Source organism: Leuresthes tenuis, unplaced genomic scaffold (assembly GCF_036924035.1).
Source record: "Leuresthes tenuis unplaced genomic scaffold, fLeuTen1.0.hap1 SCAF_12, whole genome shotgun sequence".
In the NCBI taxonomy this organism is placed as follows: domain Eukaryota; kingdom Metazoa; phylum Chordata; class Actinopteri; order Atheriniformes; family Atherinopsidae; genus Leuresthes; species Leuresthes tenuis.
Genome location: NW_027325366.1, coordinates 16,148,479 through 16,173,730, shown reverse-complemented (window position 1 = coordinate 16,173,730; position 25,252 = coordinate 16,148,479). Strand labels below are relative to the sequence as shown.

Below are 25,252 nucleotides of genomic sequence, written 5' to 3'. Positions count from 1 at the left end.
TTGTCACATTTGGGATTTTTAAGTAATTGCTCTTCAGGCTTGTATGTTGCATGAGGTTTCAGATTCTTATGTCCAGTCTGTTGCATGAGGTCTTGTTTGAAAGGCTTGTAATATACATTCTAGTCCTGTATCCATGTGTGCCATAGCATGCCTCCTTCTAGACTTTATGAACATAGCTGAACATTTTGCTTCTTTTGAGTAGGCTCATTCTCTATTTTTCTTTTGTGTAACTGAACCTGCTTCTAAGTTGAATGAAATTTCTTATGTTGTGTCTACTCGGAATGGTTGGATCTTGCACACAAAATGTGTGCTTAGTAACGTGGTGTTTTTTTGTTAATTAATGTAAAAAAAAAAAAAAAACTAAAAAAAACGCCAGCTTTAGAATGGCTCACTGCTTTACGAACTTTGTGCCAAACCAAGATACGTGGTTGTGCTGAAGCAACCCGATATGTAGCGGAAACGTTTTTCGTTAGGCAAGGAAGCAAATATGCGTTTTCCCCAAAATTACAAACTATTGTTATCAGAGCTTAAAAAGCACATGGCTTATTTACTTTTAGTTTTACAGATACAAAAAAAAAAGGCATTAAATCTAACCTTTAAAGGGAGAATGCTGGCAAATCCACGTGCTTTTTGCGGCGACTACCTTTTACACAGCTAACGTTGGGTTTTCCGGATATATTTCTGGGCATAGTTGTGCAAGCCTTACCCTGGTCTTGTACGTTTGTAGCCTCTTTTAGCGCTGTACTCTGACTCTAATTCATGCTCTTAACTCTTCCAGGAGGTCAGGGGCCAGACGGAGGAGAACGTAAAGGAGGTGAGCAGCTGCCCTTCCCATGAGGCTCCCATTCGGGTGCAGAACAGGGCAGGGCAGGGCGGCGGCCCGGGACTTTATAAGGTAGTGAAGACCGGCCCCTCTGGTCACAACATCAGAAGCTGCCCAAACCTTAGGGGTATCCCCATTGGAATGTTAGTACTTGGCAACAAGGTCAAGGCCATAGGCGAGGTACGCACTCACCCCAAATGATGCAATATGTTTTTTTTTTTGTGGCTGGAGCTTAATGATTCAGTCTGCTGAGATCACACAACATTCTATAAGTAATTTATTGATTTCTTTATTTTTTTTCCTTTTTAGTCATTTTTGGCCTTGAAATCTAATCTCACTTTCTAAGTACAAATGAGCTGCTTCTGGGCGTGGGTGTGTGTTCTCTACTTTTCCACTTTTTGAGGTCAACCTCTGCGACTGGCTGCGACGAGTTTTGCGTGACTCACTAATTGCAGTTTGTGTATAAATCCATTGCAGTTTCAGGGTGTCGTGTTCAGCTGTCTTGAGACTTCTCAATGAGAGTTTGATCACAAAATGCTGGAGCCTCTCTGTGCCTCGACTTCACCTTTCTTGTGCTTTTTAACGGCTCTGTTGGTGTAATTTAAACCTTTCATTTATCTTTGGGCTGTTATGGAGCCATCTGTCATTGGCTGCTGTGGTGTGTCATGCTGTTCAGTAGTCTCCTGAACTCGTGCCCTGTGTGAATCTTAAGATTTGCTGCCTGCACATACTAATATTTCCATCTGTGTCTGTTTTTCCACAATGATAATGCTGCAGGGGGTTGAGAAAACTCAACTTCATGCATTTACCCTTCAATAAACCTCCCCTTTCTTAGGGCAAGTTCTTTTAATTTGAATTGTTGCTACAGTTTTGTCTGGCAGCAACTGCTGATATATAAAATCTGTTTAACGTGATCTGCAGCTGTTAATTTGATATGTGTCAGTGAAATGAGAGGAATGCCTGCATGTCCTTGACCTTTTATCGACGGGATTCGTCTCAGTATTGCATATGTGGTAATAAAGCTGAAAGTTAAGCGGGTGCATATGGAAAATGGCTGTGAATGCTTTTGACTGTGTGTGTGTGTGAGTATGGATAAAGAGCATTGTTTGTGTATCAGGTGGTCAACTCAGAGGGAACATGGGTACAGCTTGATAAGAACAGTGTGGTGGAGTTCTGTGAAAGTGACGAAGGAGAGGCGTGGTCGTTGGCCAGAGACCGTGGCGGAAACCAGTACCTTCGTCATGATGACGGTAAGCCATCGCTTGACCTGTCTGTTGAATGATAGCTTACTGCACTGTGCAAAAGTCTTGAGCTATCCCTCATTTAATTATTTATTGCCAGGAAAATAAGCCAAACACAGAGTTTGAGCAGTTCTAACAAGCTTGGAAGTCAGTATTTTATACGAGCACATTTATTCTTTAACACAGCCTGAACCCTCTTAGACAAACCCTTTGGTCTTTCTTTAAGTGGTCTTCAGGAATAGTTCTCCAGGCTTCTTGAAAGACATTTTAAAGCTCTTCTTTGGATGTTGGCTGCCTTTTGATCCCACTCTGCTTCAGTAGTATGGAGGTTGGGCTCTAGGGAAGATTCATCCCTCTATAAGACCTGTAGCCACTGATCTTAAGTCCACTTCTTGTGTTATTTGTTATACTCCAGTCCTTTCCCTTCCTTAAGAACAGCTTCTTGATGGCCATCCTTCCATGGAGACCATTTCTGATGAGGCTTCAGTGAACAGTAGATGGATCAAGGGAAGAAGTGTTTTTTTTTTTTTTGTCCACCACTCAACACGCTGTATACCTTGCTGAGATATGACAAAATTTCAGCTAGCAGCTCTTTTAGCCTTGTTGGTGCAAAATTACAATTTTATGTCTGTCCAGCTATGCTATCTTTGGCATTTTTTTGTCCCTATGACGAAAGAAACGAGAACAAAGTATGTGACTTTGTCAATAATAGCAAAGTGCTTGAAAATACCATTTAAAACTGGTTCTTTGCCAAGTTGTGTGTAGACACTGGTTAGTCCTTTGAGTTAGATGCCTTTGTTACGCTTGAATGATTCAGAAGTCAGCGTTAAGTGGCTTAACCAATAAAACGACACACTCCAAGCATCCAATGTCCAAAGAAAACCTTATTTTTTTCTTCAGCTACTGCTGAAGACCACTTTGAACCGCTTTGAAAGATGACAAATTATAAAGAAATAAGTGGTGGCCCAAAACTTTTGCACTGCTGTAGCTTTGAGATATTTTTGAGTAACTGAATGAATGGTAACTGAATGAATTGTAAGACGAAATGATCTAATTTGCTGTTGCAGAGCAAGCATTGCTTGAGCATGCGAATCAGACCCCCCCTCCTAGCCCTTTTTCTGTGCAAGCTTTCAACAGAGCCACAACCTCAAATGGAGCACAGGGCTTTGACTATGGCATCTCCAACAACAAAGGTGAGGTCAACTTGATGTACGGTTTATTAAGAGAAATGCAATAGAATCAAACGGTTCGTCAACTTGCATAAACTGCAATTCACTGTCTTGTGGTGTAGTTTTTTTAATTTGATTTTCTTTTATGGCACTCGTTTATATTTAGAATACTCAAGCACTCACGCTTTCAGACCAAGACTTTAAGGGATGTTTCATCATTTTCAATGTACAGTTTACCCTGCCAGTTCCTTAAATCTCCCCCCTTTTAAACATACCATACATTATTCAAATATTACGTGACTTTTGCCATTTTATCTTCTCATATACATGACATATTTTAACTGTAAAGTCTCAATGGTAAGGACCCTTTTTGTGCAGATATATAAGATGTATGATTTATACATGATTTATACATATAATGTATAAAACTTGTGTTCTGGAAAGTGTAATTTCTTCGTTATTTCAAAATTGAATCCTCAAGAATTAACCTCCACAAAATATACCAGCATCTCAATTGAACATATATTGGTCCAATATGTGTTGTTTTTTGTTTTTTTGAAGCTGCAGGCACCATCTGTCTCTGATCTATCATCTGATCTATCATCATTTTTGTTTATGCATGCTTTTGAGTGTGTCTGCTGTTGCTGTTTCATGCCTAACATCTCTGCAGTGTCAGGCATATGTCTGCATGCATGGGCCAGTCAGTGTCTTCTCGACTTCTCTGAGCTCTGTAGTTGGGTGCAGATACTGGCTCTGAGCACCATCCTCATGTCCTCTGTATACTATGTAGCTTTAAATTATTATTATTTTTTCTTAGACAACATTCGATAGCTTTTGTAATCAGTTTTCTTCAAAGTTTGTTTCAGTCCTGCGAACCTCATCAGACTGAGCTCATCAGTTTTGTTATAGCATAGTTATAGAATAGTTGCCAAACGTCTATGTGCGCCATTGTTTCGGAATCCTTTTTAAGTGGCTTTTCTATCCCTCTCGTTGCCTAAAGTTAGAGCTTTTGGGACACTTAGCTGCGCCTAAGAGAGGAACACGATTAGATAAATCATGCAAAGTTTTCATACAAGTCTTGCTGTCACAGTGAAGCATCGGAATAAAGGGGATTTCATATGTCTGGATGCCTGATGCAGTTTGTTTGTATGAAGCCTTTGTGTACGACTGTGTTTCTGTGAACATGATTTAAAGGCACAGTCTCTATATGAATGGTTGTATGGAGTGATTATTGACAGAGGCTACATTTAGGAGAACTTAAGACTGTTGGTGACACGTTGGGATAGACATGTTTTTACATTTGTAACTGTTTAAGTTTTTTTAAATCTCTTCCTGAGGTGCTTTGAGTAATCAGACAAAATCAGTTTTGTCCCAGATTCTGTTTTTAGAAGCTCTGATGAGTTCTTATTACTGTGAACTCATTTGTACACACGATCTGTGCTCTTTATCATACACAAATAGAGTGGCAAAATGGGAAGAGTTGTTAGTGCGTAGAGGTAGAAATCTGGCCTGTGGTAAATAAAACGCCTCACCAAAGTTTCTGGGCTCATCTAGAAGTCCAAAAGCAGTTTTTATGAAGTGGAAATGTGTTTCTGCTCGGTACACTTTAGCCGTGCATGCGACAAAATTCGCCGAAGAGTCGTCGTTTCCTTGTCTCCTTTGATAAGAGTGCATGCAGGCTTGTATCTTTTGACTTGTTTTGGGAAAGAACCAAACCGGAAGCTTTCGTTCGAGGAGAGTTTCCCGCCCAGCCAAACCCCTCGTGCCAGTTTCCCCAACATTTAGTCTGTGAGAGGACTTCTAGAACCCTCGATGCCCATTATAGCTCCTTCCTACAGCACACTTCTGTTGCGCTGTGGAAGATGACTTGAAAGATTGGTAGAAATGGAAGCAGATCACCTTCATCCCCATAAGAAGCCTCAAACTATAGTATAAGCTCTAGTTTCTCCCCCTTCCTCTGTCTCCATGTTTGCAGGTGACCGGTTGAGTGCCATACTGAATTCCATTCAGTCTGGGCCCTTCCTCTCAGCAGCTCCCTCCTCCTCTGTATTTGAGCAAGCTGCCCAACCTCCTCCCTCCTCCTCCCTTGTCCACAGCCCATTTGTGTTTGGACAATCCCCCTCTCAAGTGTCTCAGCCACAACCACAGCTTCTGAGTAAGTCTGTCCTGCTTTCTGACAGCGCTTGCTTGCACAGGCGTTGATCTTTTCCTCCCGCCTTTTTATTTTCCATATATATATGTATATATATGCATATATATACATATATATATATAGACATTTTTGTTTTTAATTTAATTTGAAGTATTTTATGGGGAGGACAGGAGTGATAAGTGACACGTAACGCCACAGTTATGTTCAACGGTGCAAAAATATCCTATATAACCTACCGAGTCTAATATTTAATGTTTCAATCTTGTTTTTAAGAGGGGAAAAGAAAAACGGCTGATTGTGCGATTTAAAGAAAAATGATCTGAAGAGTATTTTCACAGGGTTTTCAAAAACGAGGTTTTTAAAACTGTGTACCTTGATAAAATGGATATTTTTGCCTTGTGCTCTAACGATGGGCAGAGTTGCTTAACGCTCTGTTTGTTGTGCTTGCTCTCTTGCTCAGTGTGTCTTTTGCCCTCCTCTTCATCTTCACTGCTTCTTTAATTCAGCATCCTCATCTTTCATCCCTGAACAACGCCTGGTTTCCTCCACCGCCTTAACCAGCCCAAAGCTCTTGTCCTAATAGACTTTTATGCTAGTTTTAGTTTGCGAATGTGTAACAGCAAATATTCACGCCGCTCATTAACCTGCGTCTTTATGTTTGCACCTTTCCTGGTGAATTGAAGTAATAGCGCACCACATTTTAAAAACAGCAATGTCTTCTGAGGGGGTCCAAAATATCACTGTATCTGTTTGTAACTTTTCAAGCCTACATAATCTCCTTTCTCACTGTCTCACTTGCTGGTGTATTTTCTGCGTTGCTACTTTAAATCTTCTTCCTTCTCTTTGGATATCATGTTGTGTGTGTCTTACAGAACACTGGAGGTGTGATGGGGAAAAAAAAAGAAATAATTTATTTATTTTTTTGTTGCCAAATTCAAGTGTTTTTGGACTTGAGGTTTCTGACTGTTAAACACAGCTGAATTCCTTTATCCTGATTTACTTGAGAGTTACCCACTTTGCCTCAAAAACATTTTACGATGCTGAAAATGTTCAGAAGACAGTTTCAGGCTTATGTACTACTTGTGTTGTGTTCCAACCAAAAGCTGTAGCCGTCCTCAACAAGAAGGAGGGGGACACTAATTCCTCAAACTACCCATTTTTTTTTCTCCATGACACTTTCAGGCCTCTGTAATGTCCATAAGTGTTTCTTTCATTGTGTGTCATTCTCTATCTGTTGATTTCCCCATCACTCTAAGATGTTGCCCTTTTCCTAGTTCACCTTCTTTTCTTGACTTGACCCCCATTGCCGTTTTTTGTGCTCTCTTTCTTTCCATCTATCTGTGGTTGCCTCCTTGCATTCCATGTCTTGCTCGTTTACCTGCTTCACTGTTTTCCGCTGTAGATGGTTCATCACGCAGCCTTGCTTCTCGTGAGCGTGCGCACAAAAGCAGTGTGTCCGTGGCTGGGCATGGTACTACTCTCTCATCTCTCGCTCTAAGGCAAAAGGGTGGGTAAATCACAGAACGCATGCCTCCCTCAGACTGAGCAGAGGGTGGGTAGGAACTCTGTCTTCTGTGCTGTGAATGAAGCGCTTTGTGTTGTAGCTTATGTGCAAACCTCCCAACTGGGGCCCTGAGCAGGATTCGTCTGAGCACATTTATGTAATGAAAGAGGAAAACTGAAGCTTGGCGCCTTTTGCAACAACATTTTGAATTAATTGTAGAAGTGAGGAGACACATCTTTAAGATGTTTGCAGGTTGCTCCATTACTTGCTTGGTTTTTGCTTAATGCCAAGGCTAAATCCAGTTTGCAACTGCGGTCCTAGGACTGGGCTGGAATCCATTTTTCATCAGCGCCTTCATGGTCCATTAGCGATCGTCATCCATATCATTGTTTGTCTGATAACAAGACAGTATGCTTGCAAAAAACATCTAACTATTCAAGTAAAAATTTCTAGTGTCTTTTTAAGAATGCTCTTTGCTTTACAAGTTCTGGCATCTTTTTATCGTCCTTTTGGCCTTCTTTTCATTTCCCTGTATTCTATTACATTATTGTTCATCTGTCAAATGTTGAGTTTTAGAGTTGCAGTAGCATGCCCTCTTTTGTAACTATGTTTAACTCATTGATGTTTAGGTGAACGAGGGAACTTTATGTCCAGTGTGCAGCCTATGTCACCAGCCTCCAAACAGCGTCAGGAGAATCGCTCACCAAAGCAGGAAAGTCGGGGAAGCCGCTCCGCTGAACAGGGCAGGATCAAAACAAGTGAGGGTGGTCTCTCAGCCAGTGAGGCCCTCATCTTGCGGTCAGACACAGCCAAACTGAGGTCTGACTCTCACAGCCGCTCTCACTCACCCAACCACAACACTCTGCAGGCTTTAAAAGCAGACGGTAGAACCTCAGGAATTCGTGCCGAGTCCCCGAATCCTGGCTCTCGCTCTTCCTCTCCAAAACCAAAAGTTGTGTCCTCTTCAGGGAGATCTAGTCCCTCGAGCACTTCTTCCCAGCACTCTTCTTCAACCAACCATGACAAGAACCTCCCACCTAAAGTTAGCCCATCCTCCAAAGCCCGGCTCGATCCTCCTAGAGAGAGATCCAAATCAGACTCATACACCCTGGACCCAGACACACTCAGAAAAAAGAAGATTCCACTTACAGAACCACTTAGAGGCAGATCTACTTCCCCTAAACCTAAACTTTCTCCTAAAGATCCAAATCAAGGAGGGATCAGTAATACAGAAAACCGTGTTCCTTCTCCCCATGTGACCCAAGAAAACCTGCATAGCGAAGTAGTGGAAGTCTGTACCTCCACCGCTCTCCTCTCCAATGAGGACGCCAATGATGAGAACGCGGAGGTTCGTAACTCTGACGAAGGCTCTTGTAAGGTGCACTTTAGCATTGGCAAAGCCCCTGTCAAAGAGGAACAAGAGGGCCGCTCCTCTCCCAAAGTCAGCCGCAAAACCTCCAGTCGACACACACGTCCCAAAAAGGACAAATCTGGGCCTCTGTTTAAAGGTGAAAGTACATCAAGGACCACAGAGCCTGCCAAGCAGGCGATGTCGCCCTCTGTGGCTGAATGCGCTCGTGCAGTCTTTGCTGCATTCTTGTGGCATGAGGGTATTGTCCACGATGCCATGGCCTGCTCCTCATTCCTCAAGTTCAACCCAGACTTAACCAAAGAGCATGCCCCAATTCGTAGCTCCTTGGGAGGACAGGGGGCTGAGGAGAAGGAGAGCAAGTTAAAGAACCGCCACTCCTTGGAGATTTCATCTGCACTTAACATGTTTAATATTGCTCCACATGGCCCAGACATCTCCAAAATGGGCAGCATCAACAAAAACAAAGTATTATCTATGCTGAAGGAACCTCCACTACCGGAGAAGTGTGAGGATGGAAAAGGAGAAGCGGTTTCCTATGAGATAACTTCTCATCCCACTATGAGGGTAAAGTCAATCTTGCCATTAACACTACAGCATTTAGTCGCATTCTGGGAGGACATTTCAATGGCCACTATCAAAGCAGCAACCCAGAACATGATCTTCCCCAGCCCGGGGTCCAGCGCTATCTTAAAAAAGAAGGAGCATGAAAAAGACAACAAAAAGACAAAGAAGGAGAAGAAGAAACGGGAGAAGGCAGAGGTACGTCCGAGGGGGAATCTGTTTGGAGAAATGGCGCAGCTCGCCATGGGAGGACCAGAGAAAGACACCATCTGTGAGCTGTGTGGGGAATCTCATCCTTACCCTGTCACATACCACATGAGACAGGCTCACCCAGGTGAGAATCCAGGAAAATTAACACGGGTTGAGTGCTTGCCACGGCGCTGTTAAAGTCTTCTAACCTCCCCTCCTTCGTATTGTCCTGAGCAGGTTGTGGTCGCTACGCTGGGGGCCAGGGCTACAACAGTATCGGTCACTTCTGCGGCGGATGGGCTGGAAATTGCGGAGATGGAGGCATTGGAGGCAGCACCTGGTACCTGGTGTGTGATCGCTGTCGGGAGAAATACCTCAGAGAGAAACAGACTGCGGCCAGGGAAAAGGTAGAAAACTACGGAGGAGCCTCTTCTTTACTCAAACACTCTCAGCTTCGAACATCGTACCGTCCTTTTAGACTTCTTTAACCTTAAACGATCTACGTGTTTTTTTCAGGTTAAGCAGTCGAGGAAGAAACCCCTTCAGGTGAAGACCCCTAGGGCCCTCCCTACTATGGAGGCCCACCAGGTGATTCGGGCAAATGCGCTGTTCCTGCTGTCCCTCAGCAGCGCAGCTGAGCCCAGCATGCTGTGCCACCACCCTCCCCGGCCGCTTCATTCCCATCTGCTTCCCAGCCTAAAGGAAGGCGTCTCCGAAGAATTACCCAACAAAATGGGTTGCCTCTACCTGCAGACACTAGCAAGGTACTTAGAATTAATATGACCGTCCTTTTTTTTCATAGCTGGGGAAACGGCTACAGTGAGTTTTGAGTCTCGAATTCTCTTTTCGTCACTCAGGCAACACACTGAGAACTTTGGGGCGTACCAAGATGACAACCTTTTCCAAGATGAGATGAGGTACTTGCGTTCTACGTCTGTTCCTGCGCCGTACATTTCTGTCACTCCTGACGCCTGCCCCAATGTGTTTGAGGAACCAGAGAGCAACATGAAATCGATGCCCCCCAGGTAACTCGTCATTAATCAGTAATTTATCACGACAGACACCGACCATGACTGCGTATTTGAGTTGTTTTTTTTTTTGTTAGGGATATCTTATGTTTTGACCCGGAGCTTGAGCAGTCTTTATTCGAGTTTGTCTTCATTTGGTGTGTTTTAGTCTTGAGACCAGTCCAATCACAGACAGCGACACTGCAAAGCGCACAGTGTTCCAGAGGTCTTACTCAGTTGTGGCATCTGAGTATGATAAGCAACACTCGCCCTCTCCAGCCCGAGTCAAAGCCGTTCCCAGACGCAGGGTTCATAGCGGTGACGCAGGTAATCACTCGATGAGTAATTAGTGATACTGATTGAGAGAGTGAGTTGTGGCATCATTTTGAAATTAAACTGCTCTGTTCTCAATATAGAAGTGGGCTCCTCACTGTTACGCCACCCGTCTCCGGAGCTCTCCCGTCTGATCTCAGCTCATGGCTCCCTCAGTAAGGGCGAGAGGAACTTCCAGTGGCCTGTCCTGGCTTTCGTTATCCAGCACCACGACCTGGAGGGCCTGGAGGTGGCTATGAAGCATGCACTGCGGAAGTCTGCCTGCAGGGTTTTTGCCATGGAGGTACAGCTGTCCGTTGCAATTTATCTGAATATTAACGCTCATTCTCTCTTCAGTTATTGCCAGTTATACAGCTTTGTCCTCAGGTTACTGGCAATGAATTGGCTTTATATTTTAGTGTTTGACATATAATATTATGTAATGTTCCAATATGCTTTGATTTAATTCTAGTGTTCTATATTGCCTTTTTATGTCCCTGTCAGGCATTCAACTGGCTGCTGTGCAATGTGATCCAGACCACCTCTCTGCACGACATTCTTTGGCATTTTGTAGCATCTCTCACCCCATCACCCTGTGAGCCCGAGGATGAGGAAGATGAAGAGAACAAGGGGAACAAAGAGATTGTTGAACAGGTAAGAATGATTTAGTTCTGCGGTATGTAGATTGTGTTTTGCTCCATCTCATTCTCTAATCATGCATATCTCTACGCCAAACAGGAAAGAGACCTTGGCGTTTGTGAACACCCTCTGTCAGATATTGTGATTGCCGGGGAGGCAGCTCATCCTCTTCCCCACACTTTCCACCGCCTCCTTCAGACCATCTCTGACCTTATGATGTCACTTCCTAGCGGCAGTTCACTACAGCAGATGGCACTGAGGTACAGTTAGTTGAAGGTTTCTAATTTTCAGAACCTTCTTTGCAATTTTGCTATTTTCTGAGCTTGTGACTCATTCTTTTAGGTGCTGGAGTCTCAAGTTCAAGCAGTCTGACCACCAGTTCCTCCACCAGAGCAATGTTTTCCATCACATTAACAATATCTTGTCCAAGTCTGATGATGGAGACAGTGAGGAGAGCTTCAACATCAGTGTGCAGTCCGGCTACGAAGCAATGAGCCAGGCAAGAAATCAACCACTATTTAACAGTGATTTAGCTTTATTTACCAGTATGATCCACGCCTGAGCTCAGCTGGTTACTACTGCCAGGGGTCTGAATTTTACTCGTTGGCTGTGCACGATTCTGATTCAGATGTATATGCGTTTTGTAGGATCTCTGCCTGGTCACATGTTTGAAGGACCTGACTAGTGTAGTAGACATCAAGACGTCAAGTCGCCCTGCCATGATCGGCAGCCTAACAGATGGCTCCACTGAGACATTCTGGGAATCTGGAGATGAGGACAAGAACAAAACCAAGAGCATCACTATCAGCTGTGTGAAAGGCATAAATGCTACTAAGGTGTCCGTTCATGTGGACAACTCCAGAGACATCGGGGTGAGAAGCCACTCTGGCATCTAAATGGACTGATATGCTTTTTGTTATTTAAAAAAAAAAAAAAGTCTTTATTTCTGATTATGGATGATATAGGACATGTATATATGTGTGATCATTCTGTCATACCTACAGAACAAAGTCACAGCGGTGACATTCCTGTGTGGAAAAACAATAGAGGACCTTTGCAGAATCAAGCAGGTATGAGCAGTTTCTTTAGCTACATAACCATAACTAGGATAACCAGTAAGCTTTATAATGAACGTTGAAGTTCAGAGTCTGTCACATAAGTCGTGACTGTTTGAAATTCAGCCAAGCAAAAGAAGTGGCAGAAGTTTTTTCCCGTGGCATCCTGTATATGTATGTACTGGTTTGTTTGTCTGACTTCCAAATTGCAATGACTCCTTTTCAAATGAGAATTATTTAAAAAAAAAAAAAAAAAAATTAGATTTGGATGTTGTTTTTATAAGATTAAGCCGGACACCATTGAACACACCAATTCTTTTCCTTTGCAGGTTGATCTGGACTCGCGCCACATGGGCTGGGTGACGAGTGAGCTTCCGGGAGGGGACCATCATGTGATCAAGGTGGAGCTGAAAGGACCTGAAAACACCCTGAGGGTGCGTCAGGTGAAGGTTCTGGGTTGGAAAGAGGGTGAAAGCATCAAGATACCTGGGCAAATCTCTGCCAGTATGGCCCAGCAGAAGAACTGCGAAGCTGAGACTCTGAGAGTTTTCCGCCTCATCACCTCACAGGTCAGTTGTTGCCTCATGCAAGGGAATTTTGAACAACTGAATATTTCTATGCAAATGAATTCATTTGGATTTTGTGAAAACTTTTCTTTTTGATACTTCACTGTTTTACATTTAGGTATTTGGAAAACTAATCTGTGGGGATGCAGAGCCAACTCCAGAGCAGGAGGAGAAAAACCTGCTTTCATCACCAGAGGGAGAAGACAAGGTGTGCACCCTTAGCGTTTAAGTGTCACACCTGCCTGTCTCATTCTTGGTTTGTGTGATCTAAGCAGCTTTGCATATTTTGTCTTTGCAATTCTGTGAACAGGCACCATCTGATGCAGACCTTAAAGAGCACATGGTGGGAATCATTTTCAGCAGGAGCAAACTGACTAACCTGCAGAAACAGGTAAATGCCAGTGTTCTAAGTCACTCCACAGTGACCTCCCAAAATCAGCTCTGTATTTTAATCTCTGCATTCAAACTTAATGGATGTTATTTATTTATTTATTTTTGTTATTTCCAGGTGTGCGCACACATCGTCCAGGCCATCCGAATGGAAGCCACGCGTGTGCGGGAGGAGTGGGAACACGCCATCTCTAGCAAAGAGAACGCCAACTCTCAGCCCAGTGATGATGACGCCTCCTCTGACGCCTACTGTTTTGAGCTCCTCTCCATGGTCTTGGCTCTGAGTGGCTCCAATGTCGGCCGACAGTACTTAGCTCAGCAGCTCACGCTCATGCAAGACCTGTTTTCTCTGCTGCACACTGCTTCCCCGAGAGTACAGAGACAGGTGGGAGGGAATTTAAACACACAAATAGCAGCTAAGACTCATGCCCTTTGGTGTTTCCAGGTAGATTGTATAGCTTTCTTGTTCATAAGAAAGTCATTAAGTCTCAAAGAAACACTGTGTGTATCTTTGTATCCATAGAATCCTGTATATGCTCATTTTGACATTATTTGCTGCAACACTGCCATCTATTGGTAACAAACTGAACTGCACGGTGTTGTCATATAAGTCACACTGCTTGCTTACTTGACTTTGTATCTTAGCTTGGGTCAGACACAAGCAAAATAGGGTTTGCCCACATGAAAGTTTTGCATGTCTAAACACTTTTAAAACCTGATATGATCATTGAGTTGCACAGGAAGTTTAGTTTAGTGTTTGTTAATCTCAAAACATTTTTCCCATGAGAACGCCTTGAGACAAATACCATCCGGGCTATAGAAATTTTAATATTGTTTTTTTTTTTTTCCCCTGACCTTAATTCACAGGTGACATCATTGCTAAGGCGCGTGCTACCAGAGGTGACACCTGTGCGTCTTGCCAGCATCATTGGCGTGAAGGCTCTGCCACCAGCAGATATCAGTGATATCATCCACTCTACAGAGAAGGGTGACTGGAACAAACTCTGCATCCTTGATATGTTCCTTGGCTGCATCGCAAAAGCACTCACTGTCCAGCTGAAAGCCAAAGGCACCACTATCTCTGGCACGGCTGGCACAGCTGCAGGGAAAGGTGTCACAACTGTCACGCTGCCCATGATCTTCAACTCCAGGTGAGATTGTCTCTGGGGGATTCTCAATATTATATACCGTACTTGAATGGGCTGTGAAAAATGTCAGTTTACATTTTTATGCATTTTTTTGCTCAGCTACATTCGCCGAGGTGAGAGCCACTGGTGGATGAAAGGCTCTACTCCTCCACAGATTGCGGAAATAATCATAAAGCTGGTTAAAGACATGGCAGCTGTGAGTCCATAGTGTTTTATGCTATCCCAAATGTACTGTTAACACGGTTGCACTGGGAATAGTACCACTAAGACAGTAATGTTCCGTTTGTAGGGTCACCTTTCAGATGCCTGGTCCAGAGTCACCAAAAATGCAATAGCTGAAACCATCATAGCCCTCACTAAGATGGAGGAGGAGCATCGATCTCCTGTGCGCTGTATTGCAACAACAAGGGTATGAAAACTGTGTCTTAAGTGAACGGAGTATTTATCAATGTTTTGGAATACTTTATAAATGTGATTTATTTATTTTTTTAAATTATTACTACCTGTAATGTCCCTCAGCTGTGGCTGGCCTTGGCATCACTGTGCGTGCTGGACCAGGACCATGTAGACAGGCTCTCCTCTGGACGTTGGATGGGCAAAGATGGACAGCAGAAGCAGATGGTGAGATATAGAACGATTTGCTAAGAGCGCCACTGTTTGAAATAGATTTACAGCGCATGAAAACATAATTTATTCCCTCCTGTCCTACCCGCAGCCCATGTGTGACAACCACGATGATGGTGAGACGGCAGCCATCATACTGTGTAACGTGTGTGGCAACCTTTGCACTGACTGTGATCGCTTCCTCCATCTGCACCGACGCACACGCTCTCACCAGAGACAGGTCAGCTTTTAGGTTTTTGCCTGAATCCGGATAATTAGAAACCATTAAAGAAAATGATTATTCTTGAATTCTTTTTGAAAGAGTGGATGCTTCCTTTCACTGTGTTTACTCTCATTTTAATGCCTTTTTCAGGTGTTCAAGGAGGAAGAGGAGGCCATAAAGGTGGATCTCCATGAAGGCTGTGGGAGGACAAAGCTCTTCTGGCTCATGGCTCTGGCTGACTCGAAGACAATGAAGGCCATGGTGGAGTTCAGAGAGCACACAGGTAACGTAGCAAAGAACACAACAATGTGATCACCTTTTTTTCTGTAACATTGAACATCTTCATGCCAGTAAGTAAGTTAAAGGGCTACTGAAACTCTGTAAAAGTCATTTTGCATGAACTATGTTATGCTGCAATCAAGTTCGCGTATCCACGTTTGGACCTGCCAAATATTTTTGCAGGTAAACCAGCGTCCAGCAGCTCGGACGCCTGCAGGTTCTGCGGTACAAGAAATGGGACCGAGCTGTCTGCAGTGGGGAGTGTCTGCTCAGACCCAGACTGCCAGGTACCTCAATGCAGGAAGCTTATCAAGTCTGTTTAAACTGTAATTGAGCTCAAAAAAGGTATTTTCCCAAATTTTGCAAAATACTAACAGTATGTCTATTGTAACCATTCTAACTACAGGTACTTTTCTCTTGGTTCCTTATCTGCAATTATATTTTGAGAAATGGTCTCTGATGTAATGTATTTGTTCAATGAGCTGAATAAATACCTGCACAGTATTTATGTTAAACCCTAGAGCTAAACCAATAGGCATATCCAATGAAAATAACTTGCGTTGTACTGTAATTCCTAAGCATCACCATCTCCTTTCGTGTCATCTGTCTCTCAGGAGTACGCTAAGCTGGCTTGCAGTAAGAGTCACGCCTGCGGACACCCCTGTGGAGGAGTCAGGAATGAGGAGACCTGCCTGCCATGTCTGCATGGCTGCGATAAGAACACTGGCTGTTTGAAACAGGATGCAGATGACATGTGTATGATCTGCTTCACAGAAGCCCTCTCTGCTGCTCCTGCAGTACAGGTAGCTCTCAGTATGGCTTGCTTTCACATAAAGAGCTTCACCTCTGGGGTTTAAATCTGCTCTCTTTTAATGTTTAACTGTTTGATCTGTTTCCAGCTGGACTGCACTCACGTGTTTCACCTTCAGTGCACCCGTCGGGTTCTTGAAAACCGCTGGCTTGGGCCCCGAATAACGTTCGGGTTCATGCAATGTCCTATTTGCAAGGTACATGAGCCTCTCTGGGATCAACTCCAAAGAGAAAAGAGTTGAAAACTGTTCCCACAATGCCTCAAATTGATTTGAGACTAATTTTGTTGAACTGTCATACAGTTGCGTCTTTATTCTTTGTCATCTTTGTGACGCATACAGTTAACAGAAATACTTTGACAAACATTGCTGATCTGTTTGTTCTTATTGTTTGCAGAACAAAATCAATCACTCTGTGATCAAGGACCTGCTCGACCCCATTAAAGAGCTGTATGAGGATGTGAGGAGAAAGGCTCTGATGAGGCTCGAATACGAAGGTCTGCACAAGAGTGAGGCAATAACCACTCCAGGAGCACGCTTCCACAATGACCCTGCAGGCTTTGCCATGAACAGATATGCTTATTATGTCTGCTACAAGTGCAAGAAGGTACCACATGAGTTGCATTTGCATTTTTTACTTGAACTGAACTCTGCATTTGGATGAAGAATTCACAATGTGACTTTTAATAGGCATATTTCGGGGGAGAGGCTCGCTGTGATGCCGAAGCAGGACAGGGTGATGACTACGACCCCAGTGAACTGATCTGTGGAGCATGCTCAGATGTCTCCAGGGCTCAGGTGGGTAAATGATACCGGTGAGGATCCTGTTGCTGTGTGCAACCACTGTAAAGGGATTGTATGAAGGTGTGTAATGTGCTGATGTAACTTCTGGGTGAAAGTTGGATTAGAAAGTGGAAACCACTTCCTAAATGTGGAATGCCAGGTGGGTGAGTTGGCTTAGCATATAGACTTGAAAGGGGAAACTATGAGCCTGTCAGAATAATATCCCAACCTTAACATCTCCTGATCTCCTTTGTCAGATGTGCTCCAAGCATGGCACCGACTTCCTTGAGTATAAATGCCGGTACTGCTGCTCTGTGGCTGTTTTCTTCTGCTTTGGCACCACACACTTCTGTAACGCCTGCCACGATGACTTCCAGAGGATGACCAGTGTCCCCAAGGAGGAGCTGCCTCATTGTCCTGCAGGTCATTGTCTATGCTCTTTATAGAAAAGCTGCATTATTAAGTCACTTTAACTCATGCTTTAAGGACTTTAGAATGTTATTGAGGCAATCGTGGAGCCTTCATCTAACATTTGATTGGATGAAAAATTTAAAGTGGTCAAATTCCATTACCCTGTGTTGTCTGAAAATTGCTTATTTATGGAGACACACGGCCAAAACAGCTAAAACACATGAACTTTTGAATAACTGCGAGGGCAGTTGGACATTTTATAGCTCTCAAACTAGACTAACCAAGCTGAGCTGCTGACTATGCCAACTGCAAACTGCTCTCCTTGAATTCCATGCGGAGATCAAGGTGTGTCCTGAAGGTACTTAGATAATTGAGAGATCTCTCAATTTGAAGAGAGACTTTAATTTGAAATTGCTTGTGAGGCAACTTGTTTACTGGCTTTAGGTTGTCCAAAGCCCTGTAAGTGCATGGGTTACCAGTTTGACTGCTCCATAAGGGCTGCAATTTCTAGAATGTACACCATCAGTGGACTCAGAAGCTGGATCAGTGTTGGCACAATCTGCATTTTAGTGTAACTCAGTTTGTCCTCACTATGTTCGTTGTTGCCAGGAATGAGCATAACGTGTTCCATCGAAGAACGGTAAAGTATAAATTGCCAAATGGCTGTTAGGTAGTCAGTTAACAGCTATTTAACAGCCATGCCTATTTATTTAATTTATTTAATTTATTTAACGTGTGTTGACTGTAATAGATGGTGTTTCACTGGCTTGTGCCCACCTGTTAGGACTGTTCCATTAAGTGTTTTTAGAAATATAAGGAAGGACGCTCTTTCAGCCTATGAAGGATATGACTTGGAAGGGACCGTTTTACTGAAGAAGCATCTTTGACTTCCTGCTTCCTATTTTTTTTTTTATTTCAAGTGTCTTCAAAGAAAGTGGTTGATTCCACTATGAGATAAAGGTGATGATATTATCCTCTCTGTCACAGGTCCCAAAGGCAAGCAGCTGGAAGGCACCGAGTGTCCATTGCACGTGGTCCACCCACCGACGGGGGAAGAGTTCGCTCTGGGTTGTGGGGTGTGCAGGAATGCCCACACCTTCTAATCAGCAAGAGACCTTAACTGAGAACCAGATTGTCTACTGTGATTTCTGGCTGCTGCTGCTGCTGCTGAAGCTCAGCGGCGAAACTTGACTCTTTCATTGTCAAGTCTCCTGGACACTGGACACTAGTTTCAGCTCTACTCCCAAGAGTCCTCAGGTCTGCTCCTTTACCAACATCAGTATCCAGGCTCTGCTGCGACCACGGGTTGTAGCTTTCATTCAGAGGATTCAGAGTAACCTGAATTGGGAGGTTGGGGGGGGGGGGACAAAAACAAGAACAGTTTTAAAAAAAGGAAAAAAGAAGAAAAAAAAAAAACTTGTGACGTGTTTGCATGCGGCCGTAGTATTCCCTCGGCTTTTATAGACGTTGCACACCTCCCAGTCACTGAAGTGTAACAGTACAAGATTAAACATTGAAACATATGAAATAAATTTGCTTAAAGGCAACTGTGGATGAGCGTGGGTTGAAAAAAATAAAATAAAAATAAAGGAACGGGCCGTATTTCCAGCTTCCTAACTATGAATTTAAAATATTGTTGTATGTATACTTTTTTTTCGTAATCTTGTACAGTATTCTCCACTGTCAAGTGCATCATGGGTTGACGGACAAAAAAAAAAGATGAATTGGTGGATGAGACTGTTAAGAATATTACATTTGGGAGGAAATAGTGTACGATTTATCTAAACTTGTATATAATTATACTATTCAAAATAGCTGTATTCCGAAGTTGCTCTCTTCACTTCAGTTTTGTTTGATATTCTGGGTTATGTTTTGAGCCAGAACTTTTAATGAAGTGCAATACTGGGTGTGCCTCCTATTTTGCAGCTGTTTAACCTATGGAATGTATGTCAAATAAAGCCACTGTACATTTTTATACAGTAGACAGTCGTAATTTCCCCTCTTTAAATGTCAATTCTCATCTGTTGTCTGCGAAGGAGGAGGAGGAGCTTCACACCTACAATGAATAATGGTGGCTGTCAATCCCGTTTGCAGCTCTGGTGGATAAAAAGAAAGCAACAAAATCCCTACAGAAATACAAATGAAAGAAAAGAAACCAAACAGAAATTGACCTCGCTGTAAGAGTGAATACAGCTGAATGAACTGAGGGGCCAGTCTTCACACCAAATAAAATTGTGCACCTGTTATGCTATTTCCTATTTGGAGGCAGAGAGGCCAGGCATCAAGGGGGAAGGTTTAAAAAAATAAAAGAAAAAAAAGTGTTGGGGTGGGGGAAAAGCAGCTGCTGTTAAATAAAAAGCTTAATACTTGTGAATCTGCTCTGTAATATCTGTGGTGGATGGAGTTGAATGGTAATAAACCAGATTCTCTGTTTCGCAAAGTATACAAGGTGTCATCCGTTAATGAGTGGTGATATAATTAGGATTTCTATGGATTGTATATACATTTGGTAAATACTAGAGTTGAAAGATTGATGTCCTTGTGTATATTGACAAAGAAGAGGAAAATAGAAAAGATGCCTTACTCTAGCAGCACTTCCCATGGTAGTAAATTTGATACATGGCACATGGTTAACCCATTAATTTATATGTCCATGCCAAGTTTCTTATATGTTGAGTTACCATAACATTTTAAATCTGATATTAAAAAGAAAATAAAAATCTAGTTATGTGTCACATATATAAAGAGAAAATGCTCCTTATACGCTCCTGATATATTTCCGCGCATAATTCAGAAAGAACATCCAGATGCAACTGAGACATGTCTTTGTGTGGCTTTGAGAATTACACATAATATAATTACTTATAACACGCAGAAAATAATTGCAAAATGCTTGCCTTTTCTTTTCCATACTTTGAAATACTTATAATAATTATAAATGATATAACTTTTATAATCAACTCAATAAAATGGGAGGCTTTTATCTTTAGTAACTGAAGGAGAACATTTTGCAGATAGGCAATTTTGTTGTGCGTTTCTGATGATGCTGTAGTGATCCTCTTAAAACAAGCTGATTGATAAACTTTATTTTTATTTTTTTTAGACTGAGTGAGTCATCCTACCAACACAGACGATCTTTACTAACAGCCATTTCGTATTACGCTTCCCATAATGCACCGTTCCTGTCAAAACAACATTTCGCCATTTCAGGTTTAGGGGGTGCTGCTGTAGCTCGCGAAGGAATTAGGTCAACCAAGCTGAGGTGGAATTTTCTTCATCGCAAACGTCTCTGCTTCGTTTTCTATCGTCAGACGGCTTGGAAGTTGTGTTTCGATGCGTATTATCTGGCTAGTGCGAATGAGTTTTTCCTGCGTGGTTCCGGGTTGAAAGTGTGAAGTCGCAGTTCGGATTTCCCTGCTAACACCTAGTGAGCTAGCTGTGTGTGTAAACAACGAGGTAAGATGTTTGGCCGAGCTGGCTTAACGAGCATCTATCTGTGTGTCCGGTGTTATTATATTATATATTACTTCCAACATACATAACTCATTACATGTATAGCGTACATCCCACTTTGTAGATGTAGCTAACGTAGCTTGAATGACACATCCACAGTAAAACATAACCAGCTAACGTAAACATAGCTGATAAGATATTCATTGACGCTATCGCCGCGTCTTGGAAACACTTCAGAACTGTACAATTTCAGATATATCTATAAATTCTAACAGCTTTCTGTCGTTGGTCATGGACGTTCCCTTTTATTTATGTTATAGCGAATACGCACATACATAAAAAATCTAGTAGAATTGACCCATACGTAACATGTGCTAGAATCACTTGTAGACGTGACTCAAGGAAAAGAATACGTGCTGAACGTGCAAGTGCTAAAAGAAGGGTTGCTGGTCATTGATTGATCCTCATTTTCTTCATTTATAGTTTTACTGCATAGATTTTAACAAAAGATTAAATGACAGAGGACATTAGGAAATAATGTGTGATTCCTACAAGGTTGTGATTTTTGTATATAGCTCTTCTTTTCATGCTCATGCGTACTGGTGTATTTTTAAAGAGCAACATTTAAAAGTACACACACGAGCATGGAATAAACATATTATAAAAGATGAATATCACCTGTAAAATATTAGCAGAGCAGGAGTCAAAGCAGTCAAAAGTTTAGAAAACAAACACACACACGCTCAGTTTATTGAATATGTATGTGCTGACACAGAAAGTGAGTGAGCTTGAGCTTAAATGCAGAGAAGGTGTCAGACTGATGGTAGAAACCCCTGGAACTGATTTTAGGTTCTGAAATTCTGGCCAAATGGGTGTTTATGGCAGCAAATACAGTTTAAGACAATTAAGATAATAAAAATATAGGTCTGATGGTGTTTGGAAGTGGAGAGAATGTTGTTTGAAAAACATTATACAAGAAGGTGATACTGGAGTTGTGATAAATGTTTAAAGGAGGGGCTCAGTTACGCGGCTCAGATGTTCTGCTGTTTATGTCTGTTTGTGCTGGAGGGCAGCTAACTCATCCTCTTTGCCTTCAACAGACATAATTCAGTGATTCTCTGGATAAAAAAAATTTAAAAATCTGTTGGGTTTAAACTGAGCAGATATAGCTATCATTGTTATACGTGTCGGACTTTCTTAAAGCTTTCTTTGCTTGTTTCTTTTCAGAATGAAGCGGATGAATGGAGTAGAGGAGGGCAGCAAAGGCTGCTCCAATGAAAGCCCCCCCGAGGCTCGCAAGAGGGTGCGGAAGGAGATTAGCGAGGAGTCGGAGGAAGTGGTGGCCAGTGAGTCACCGCACTGTGATTGGTCAGAGCTGCCGCAGGAGCTCCTGCTGCACATCTTCCAGTACCTTCCACTGCTCGACCGGGCTTTTGCCTCTCAGGTGTGTCGCGGCTGGAACGAGGCTTTCCACATGCCTGAGCTGTGGAGATGCTTTGAATTTGAGCTTAATCAGCCAGCAAGCTCGTACCTAAAAGCCACACACCCCGACCTCATCAAGCAGATCATAAAGAGGCACTCCAACCACCTGCAGTACGTCAGCTTCAAGGTAAGAATGGATTTACTTCATGTGTCCTGATACTGGGCTTAAATGTTTATAATTTACAAGGCCCCATCTGTTTTAAACATTTTTTATCTCTCTGAAATGACGTTTACTCTTTGTTTGTGCTTGCCAGGTGGACAGTAGTACAGAGTCTGCGGAGGCAGCGTGTGACATCCTTTCACAGCTGGTTAATTGCTCGCTGAAGACCTTGGGACTCATCTCTACAGCGAGGCCAAGTTTCATGGAAGTTCCAAAGGTATAATTAGCACTGTCTGGTTCATTACTGTCATTTATTTTTATTGGTAAAGGAGATCAAAGCATACTTTCCCATCACAGGCCACATTCTCTTCTTATGATGCAGTCTAACTTTTGGCTAACGGGGTAGTTTTTGTTTTTCTCATCTTATTCACACATTAGGCTAAAAAGAATGGTCTGTTCTCATGGGGACATTGCCAGATTTACTTAAACTGGCCTCAAAGGAGGTGTGATGTTATTAGTACAAGCGCTGTTTTGTCTCCCTCAGTGCACACTGAAATCTTTTCAGAAACGCCCAAAAATCTGTGTGACCTGGAAAACTGTCCCACATGCGCGTCATTGAATAGCTTTAAATGTTGACTTCATGGAAGTCTGAAGACCTTGTCTTTTTGAGTTGTGTTTTAAGGAAAGTACAAGGTCCTTTGCTCAGTTCGGTGGCTTCTGTTTAGGTGATAATGAGATGTATTTTTCTTGTTCACACATCTAAAGCTTAAATGGAGGATTTACAGGCTGCCAAAAACACATTTTGGCATAATTAAATTCCCTAAGTTTTCCTTTGTTTTGTGACACTGTTGGTTTTGTCACAACTTGGTTACAATAGCTTATATAAATCCTTTTGTCACATTTTCCTGTCATCGGGTTGTCCGATTAAAGTATTGAATAGCAAATTGAAAAGTATGTTGCAAATTCTATAGTCAGCAGCCAGTTCTTTGCCTCTCTTAAATACTTTCAATGACTATCTCTCTGTAATCTGCACGCATTGGACTACACATTCTGTACTTGCCTTACATACAGGATGTACTCATGCAATCCACCAGGTCGCATGAGTAATGCAGTCAGTAATGCAGTCAGTGGGATGCAGCTTACCGCAGGCTCACAGAAACACTCTCTTGAAGCACACCAGTCTTGACAATTTGTGCGCCACATCGAAAGAGCTAAAGATTTCTCTGGTTGGTCTTTTGGGAAATGATCTGTGATTGAATGTTCTGATAAGACCGTGTTCCGTTTGTCCTTCCGCAGTCTCATTTCATCTCGGCTCTGACCGTGGTGTTCGTCAACTCCAAATCGCTGTCTTCGCTGAAGATTGACGACACGCCGGTCGACGATCCGTCTCTGAAGGTGTTGGTGGCCAACAACAGCGACACCCTGAAGCTGCTGAAGATGAGCAGCTGCCCCCATGTCTCCCCTGCAGGTACCATGTGGCTCGTGGAGATGTTACGTTTGAGCGCTAAAGATTTGAGGAAGCAGCTTTCTCCTGCATTTCTCTTTTCCTTTAAATCTTTTAATTGATGTAGACGGCAAAATAATTTCAAGTCATGTCTGTGTGTCATTTCATGCTGTGGGTTTATATTATAAATGGGTTCTTATGTGATTTCTCCCTGTGATTAAAGATAATTGCTGCTGATTCAACTGCAGCCTTTCAGACCAATGCACTGAACCTTTCAGTTCTTAGGGTGGAATTAAAATCTGGGTTTGATAATTGTAGCATAGAAAGTGAACAATCTGGCTCTGCTTTTAGGGATCTTGTGTGTGGCGGACCAGTGTCACGGGCTCCGAGAGCTGGCGCTGAACTACCACCTCCTCAGCGACGACCTCCTACTGGCCCTCTCCTCAGAGAAACACGTCCGTCTGGAACACCTGCGTATCGACGTGGTGAGCGAGAACCCGGGCCAGCACTTCCACACCATCAAGAAGAGCAGCTGGGACGCCATGATGCGCCACTCTCCCAAATTCAACCTGGTCATGTACTTCTTCCTCTACGAGGACGAGTTTGGGCCTTTTTTCATCGAGGAGATCCCCGTCACTCACCTCTACTTCGGCCGCTCGGTCAGCAAAGAGGTCTTGGGCCGCGTGGGCCTCCACTGCCCCCGTCTGGTGGAGCTGGTCGTGTGCGCCAACGGCCTGCGTCCTCTGGACGAGGAGCTGATCCGCATCGCCAAGCACTGCACGCAGCTGTCGGCCATCGGCCTGGGCGAGTGCGAGGTGTCCTGCAGCGCCTTCGTGGAGTTTGTAAAAATGTGCGGCAGGAGGCTCTCCCAGCTTTCCATCATGGAGGAGGTGCTGATTCCAGACCATAAGTACTCGCTGGATGAAATTCACTGGGAGGTGTCCAAGCACTTGGGCAGGGTCTGGTTCCCAGACATGATGCCGACCTGGTAGAGGAAAGCCAGAGCGCGAGCAGTCCAGCACTTCACGTTTGTAGTATGAAACTTCTCTGACGTCCATGTTAGCATTGAAAAAGCCTTTTAAATGCTCAGCTGTAGTGAAATATTTGGTGCCAACACAGTGAGCATCAACCTCTTTGAACCCCTGTTTGAAGTTACAACGGTTGTAACGTGACATCTGACCTGTATACAACACTACTTCAATCTCTCGCCTGTAGCCATCAACACGGACCGTGGGGACCTTCTTTGTCTCGTCCGTAGCAAGCTGGCTGCTCCCCACATTTAAGCATTTGGAAAGGAGCAACGTTTTGTAACAGCAAAATGAGTTCTATGGACATGGTAGCTTGGTTGTAATAATCTTTATTGGGAGAGATGCTAATGTATCTGTAAATTTAGGCATGTGTGTGGGTATGTTTCAGCGTTTTATTTTTTTAAAGATAATGAAGTAAATGCCGACAGGCGGGGGCACCGTTGCATGTTGTAACACTACCACTTGGCCTACTCGCTCCACTCTGGCGTTGGAGGTTCCTGAACGGCTGC

The 25,252-nt window shown here is 43.2% G+C and overlaps 2 protein-coding genes across 13 annotated transcripts in view; both read left to right on the top strand.

Moving 5' to 3' along the window:
* Window positions 1-19,211, top strand: part of mycbp2 (MYC binding protein 2) — a 57,890-nt gene extending 38,679 nt beyond the window's left edge. For 6 of the 12 annotated variants that reach the window (XM_072396642.1, XM_072396639.1, XM_072396636.1 and 3 more), the window contains 32 exons: window positions 779-1,003; window positions 1,941-2,073; window positions 3,132-3,257; window positions 5,209-5,388; window positions 7,519-9,156; window positions 9,249-9,418; window positions 9,528-9,775; window positions 9,869-10,036; window positions 10,188-10,345; window positions 10,435-10,634; window positions 10,835-10,984; window positions 11,069-11,229; window positions 11,312-11,468; window positions 11,617-11,841; window positions 11,974-12,039; window positions 12,354-12,593; window positions 12,709-12,798; window positions 12,901-12,981; window positions 13,099-13,365; window positions 13,848-14,131; window positions 14,228-14,324; window positions 14,418-14,537; window positions 14,648-14,749; window positions 14,844-14,972; window positions 15,105-15,237; window positions 15,417-15,520; window positions 15,848-16,036; window positions 16,133-16,240; window positions 16,440-16,649; window positions 16,733-16,840; window positions 17,083-17,248; window positions 18,224-19,211. In XM_072396642.1, the coding sequence (XP_072252743.1) occupies window positions 779-1,003; window positions 1,941-2,073; window positions 3,132-3,257; window positions 5,209-5,388; window positions 7,519-9,156; window positions 9,249-9,418; window positions 9,528-9,775; window positions 9,869-10,036; window positions 10,188-10,345; window positions 10,435-10,634; window positions 10,835-10,984; window positions 11,069-11,229; window positions 11,312-11,468; window positions 11,617-11,841; window positions 11,974-12,039; window positions 12,354-12,593; window positions 12,709-12,798; window positions 12,901-12,981; window positions 13,099-13,365; window positions 13,848-14,131; window positions 14,228-14,324; window positions 14,418-14,537; window positions 14,648-14,749; window positions 14,844-14,972; window positions 15,105-15,237; window positions 15,417-15,520; window positions 15,848-16,036; window positions 16,133-16,240; window positions 16,440-16,649; window positions 16,733-16,840; window positions 17,083-17,248; window positions 18,224-18,339 (6,549 nt within the window). In that variant the 3' untranslated portion in view covers window positions 18,340-19,211. The remainder of the gene's footprint in view (window positions 1-778; window positions 1,004-1,940; window positions 2,074-3,131; window positions 3,258-5,208; window positions 5,389-7,518; window positions 9,157-9,248; window positions 9,419-9,527; window positions 9,776-9,868; window positions 10,037-10,187; window positions 10,346-10,434; window positions 10,635-10,834; window positions 10,985-11,068; window positions 11,230-11,311; window positions 11,469-11,616; window positions 11,842-11,973; window positions 12,040-12,353; window positions 12,594-12,708; window positions 12,799-12,900; window positions 12,982-13,098; window positions 13,366-13,847; window positions 14,132-14,227; window positions 14,325-14,417; window positions 14,538-14,647; window positions 14,750-14,843; window positions 14,973-15,104; window positions 15,238-15,416; window positions 15,521-15,847; window positions 16,037-16,132; window positions 16,241-16,439; window positions 16,650-16,732; window positions 16,841-17,082; window positions 17,249-18,223) is intronic. The other 6 variants (XM_072396646.1, XM_072396641.1, XM_072396638.1 and 3 more) reach the window with 5 other exon arrangements.
* Window positions 19,212-20,426: 1,215 nt separating this feature from the next.
* On the top strand, window positions 20,427-24,788 carry fbxl3a (F-box and leucine-rich repeat protein 3a). Its single transcript, XM_072396633.1, has 5 exons — window positions 20,427-20,692; window positions 21,917-22,298; window positions 22,426-22,548; window positions 23,568-23,739; window positions 24,067-24,788. Exons 2-5 carry the CDS (start codon window positions 21,918-21,920, stop codon window positions 24,705-24,707), a joined length of 1,317 nt encoding a protein of 438 aa, XP_072252734.1. The 5' UTR covers window positions 20,427-20,692; window position 21,917; the 3' UTR covers window positions 24,708-24,788.
* Window positions 24,789-25,252: the final 464 nt, after the last annotated feature.

Bases quoted from the DNA above. Each gene is read 5' to 3' on its own strand.
- fbxl3a (XM_072396633.1), top strand. From the start codon at position 21,918: ATGAAGCGGATGAATGGAGTAGAGGAGGGCAGCAAAGGCTGCTCCAAT. The intron at 22,549-23,567 runs GTATAATTAGCA...GTCCTTCCGCAG, and splicing joins GTTTCATGGAAGTTCCAAAG to TCTCATTTCATCTCGGCTCT. The intron at 23,740-24,066 runs GTACCATGTGGC...CTCTGCTTTTAG, and splicing joins CCCCCATGTCTCCCCTGCAG to GGATCTTGTGTGTGGCGGAC.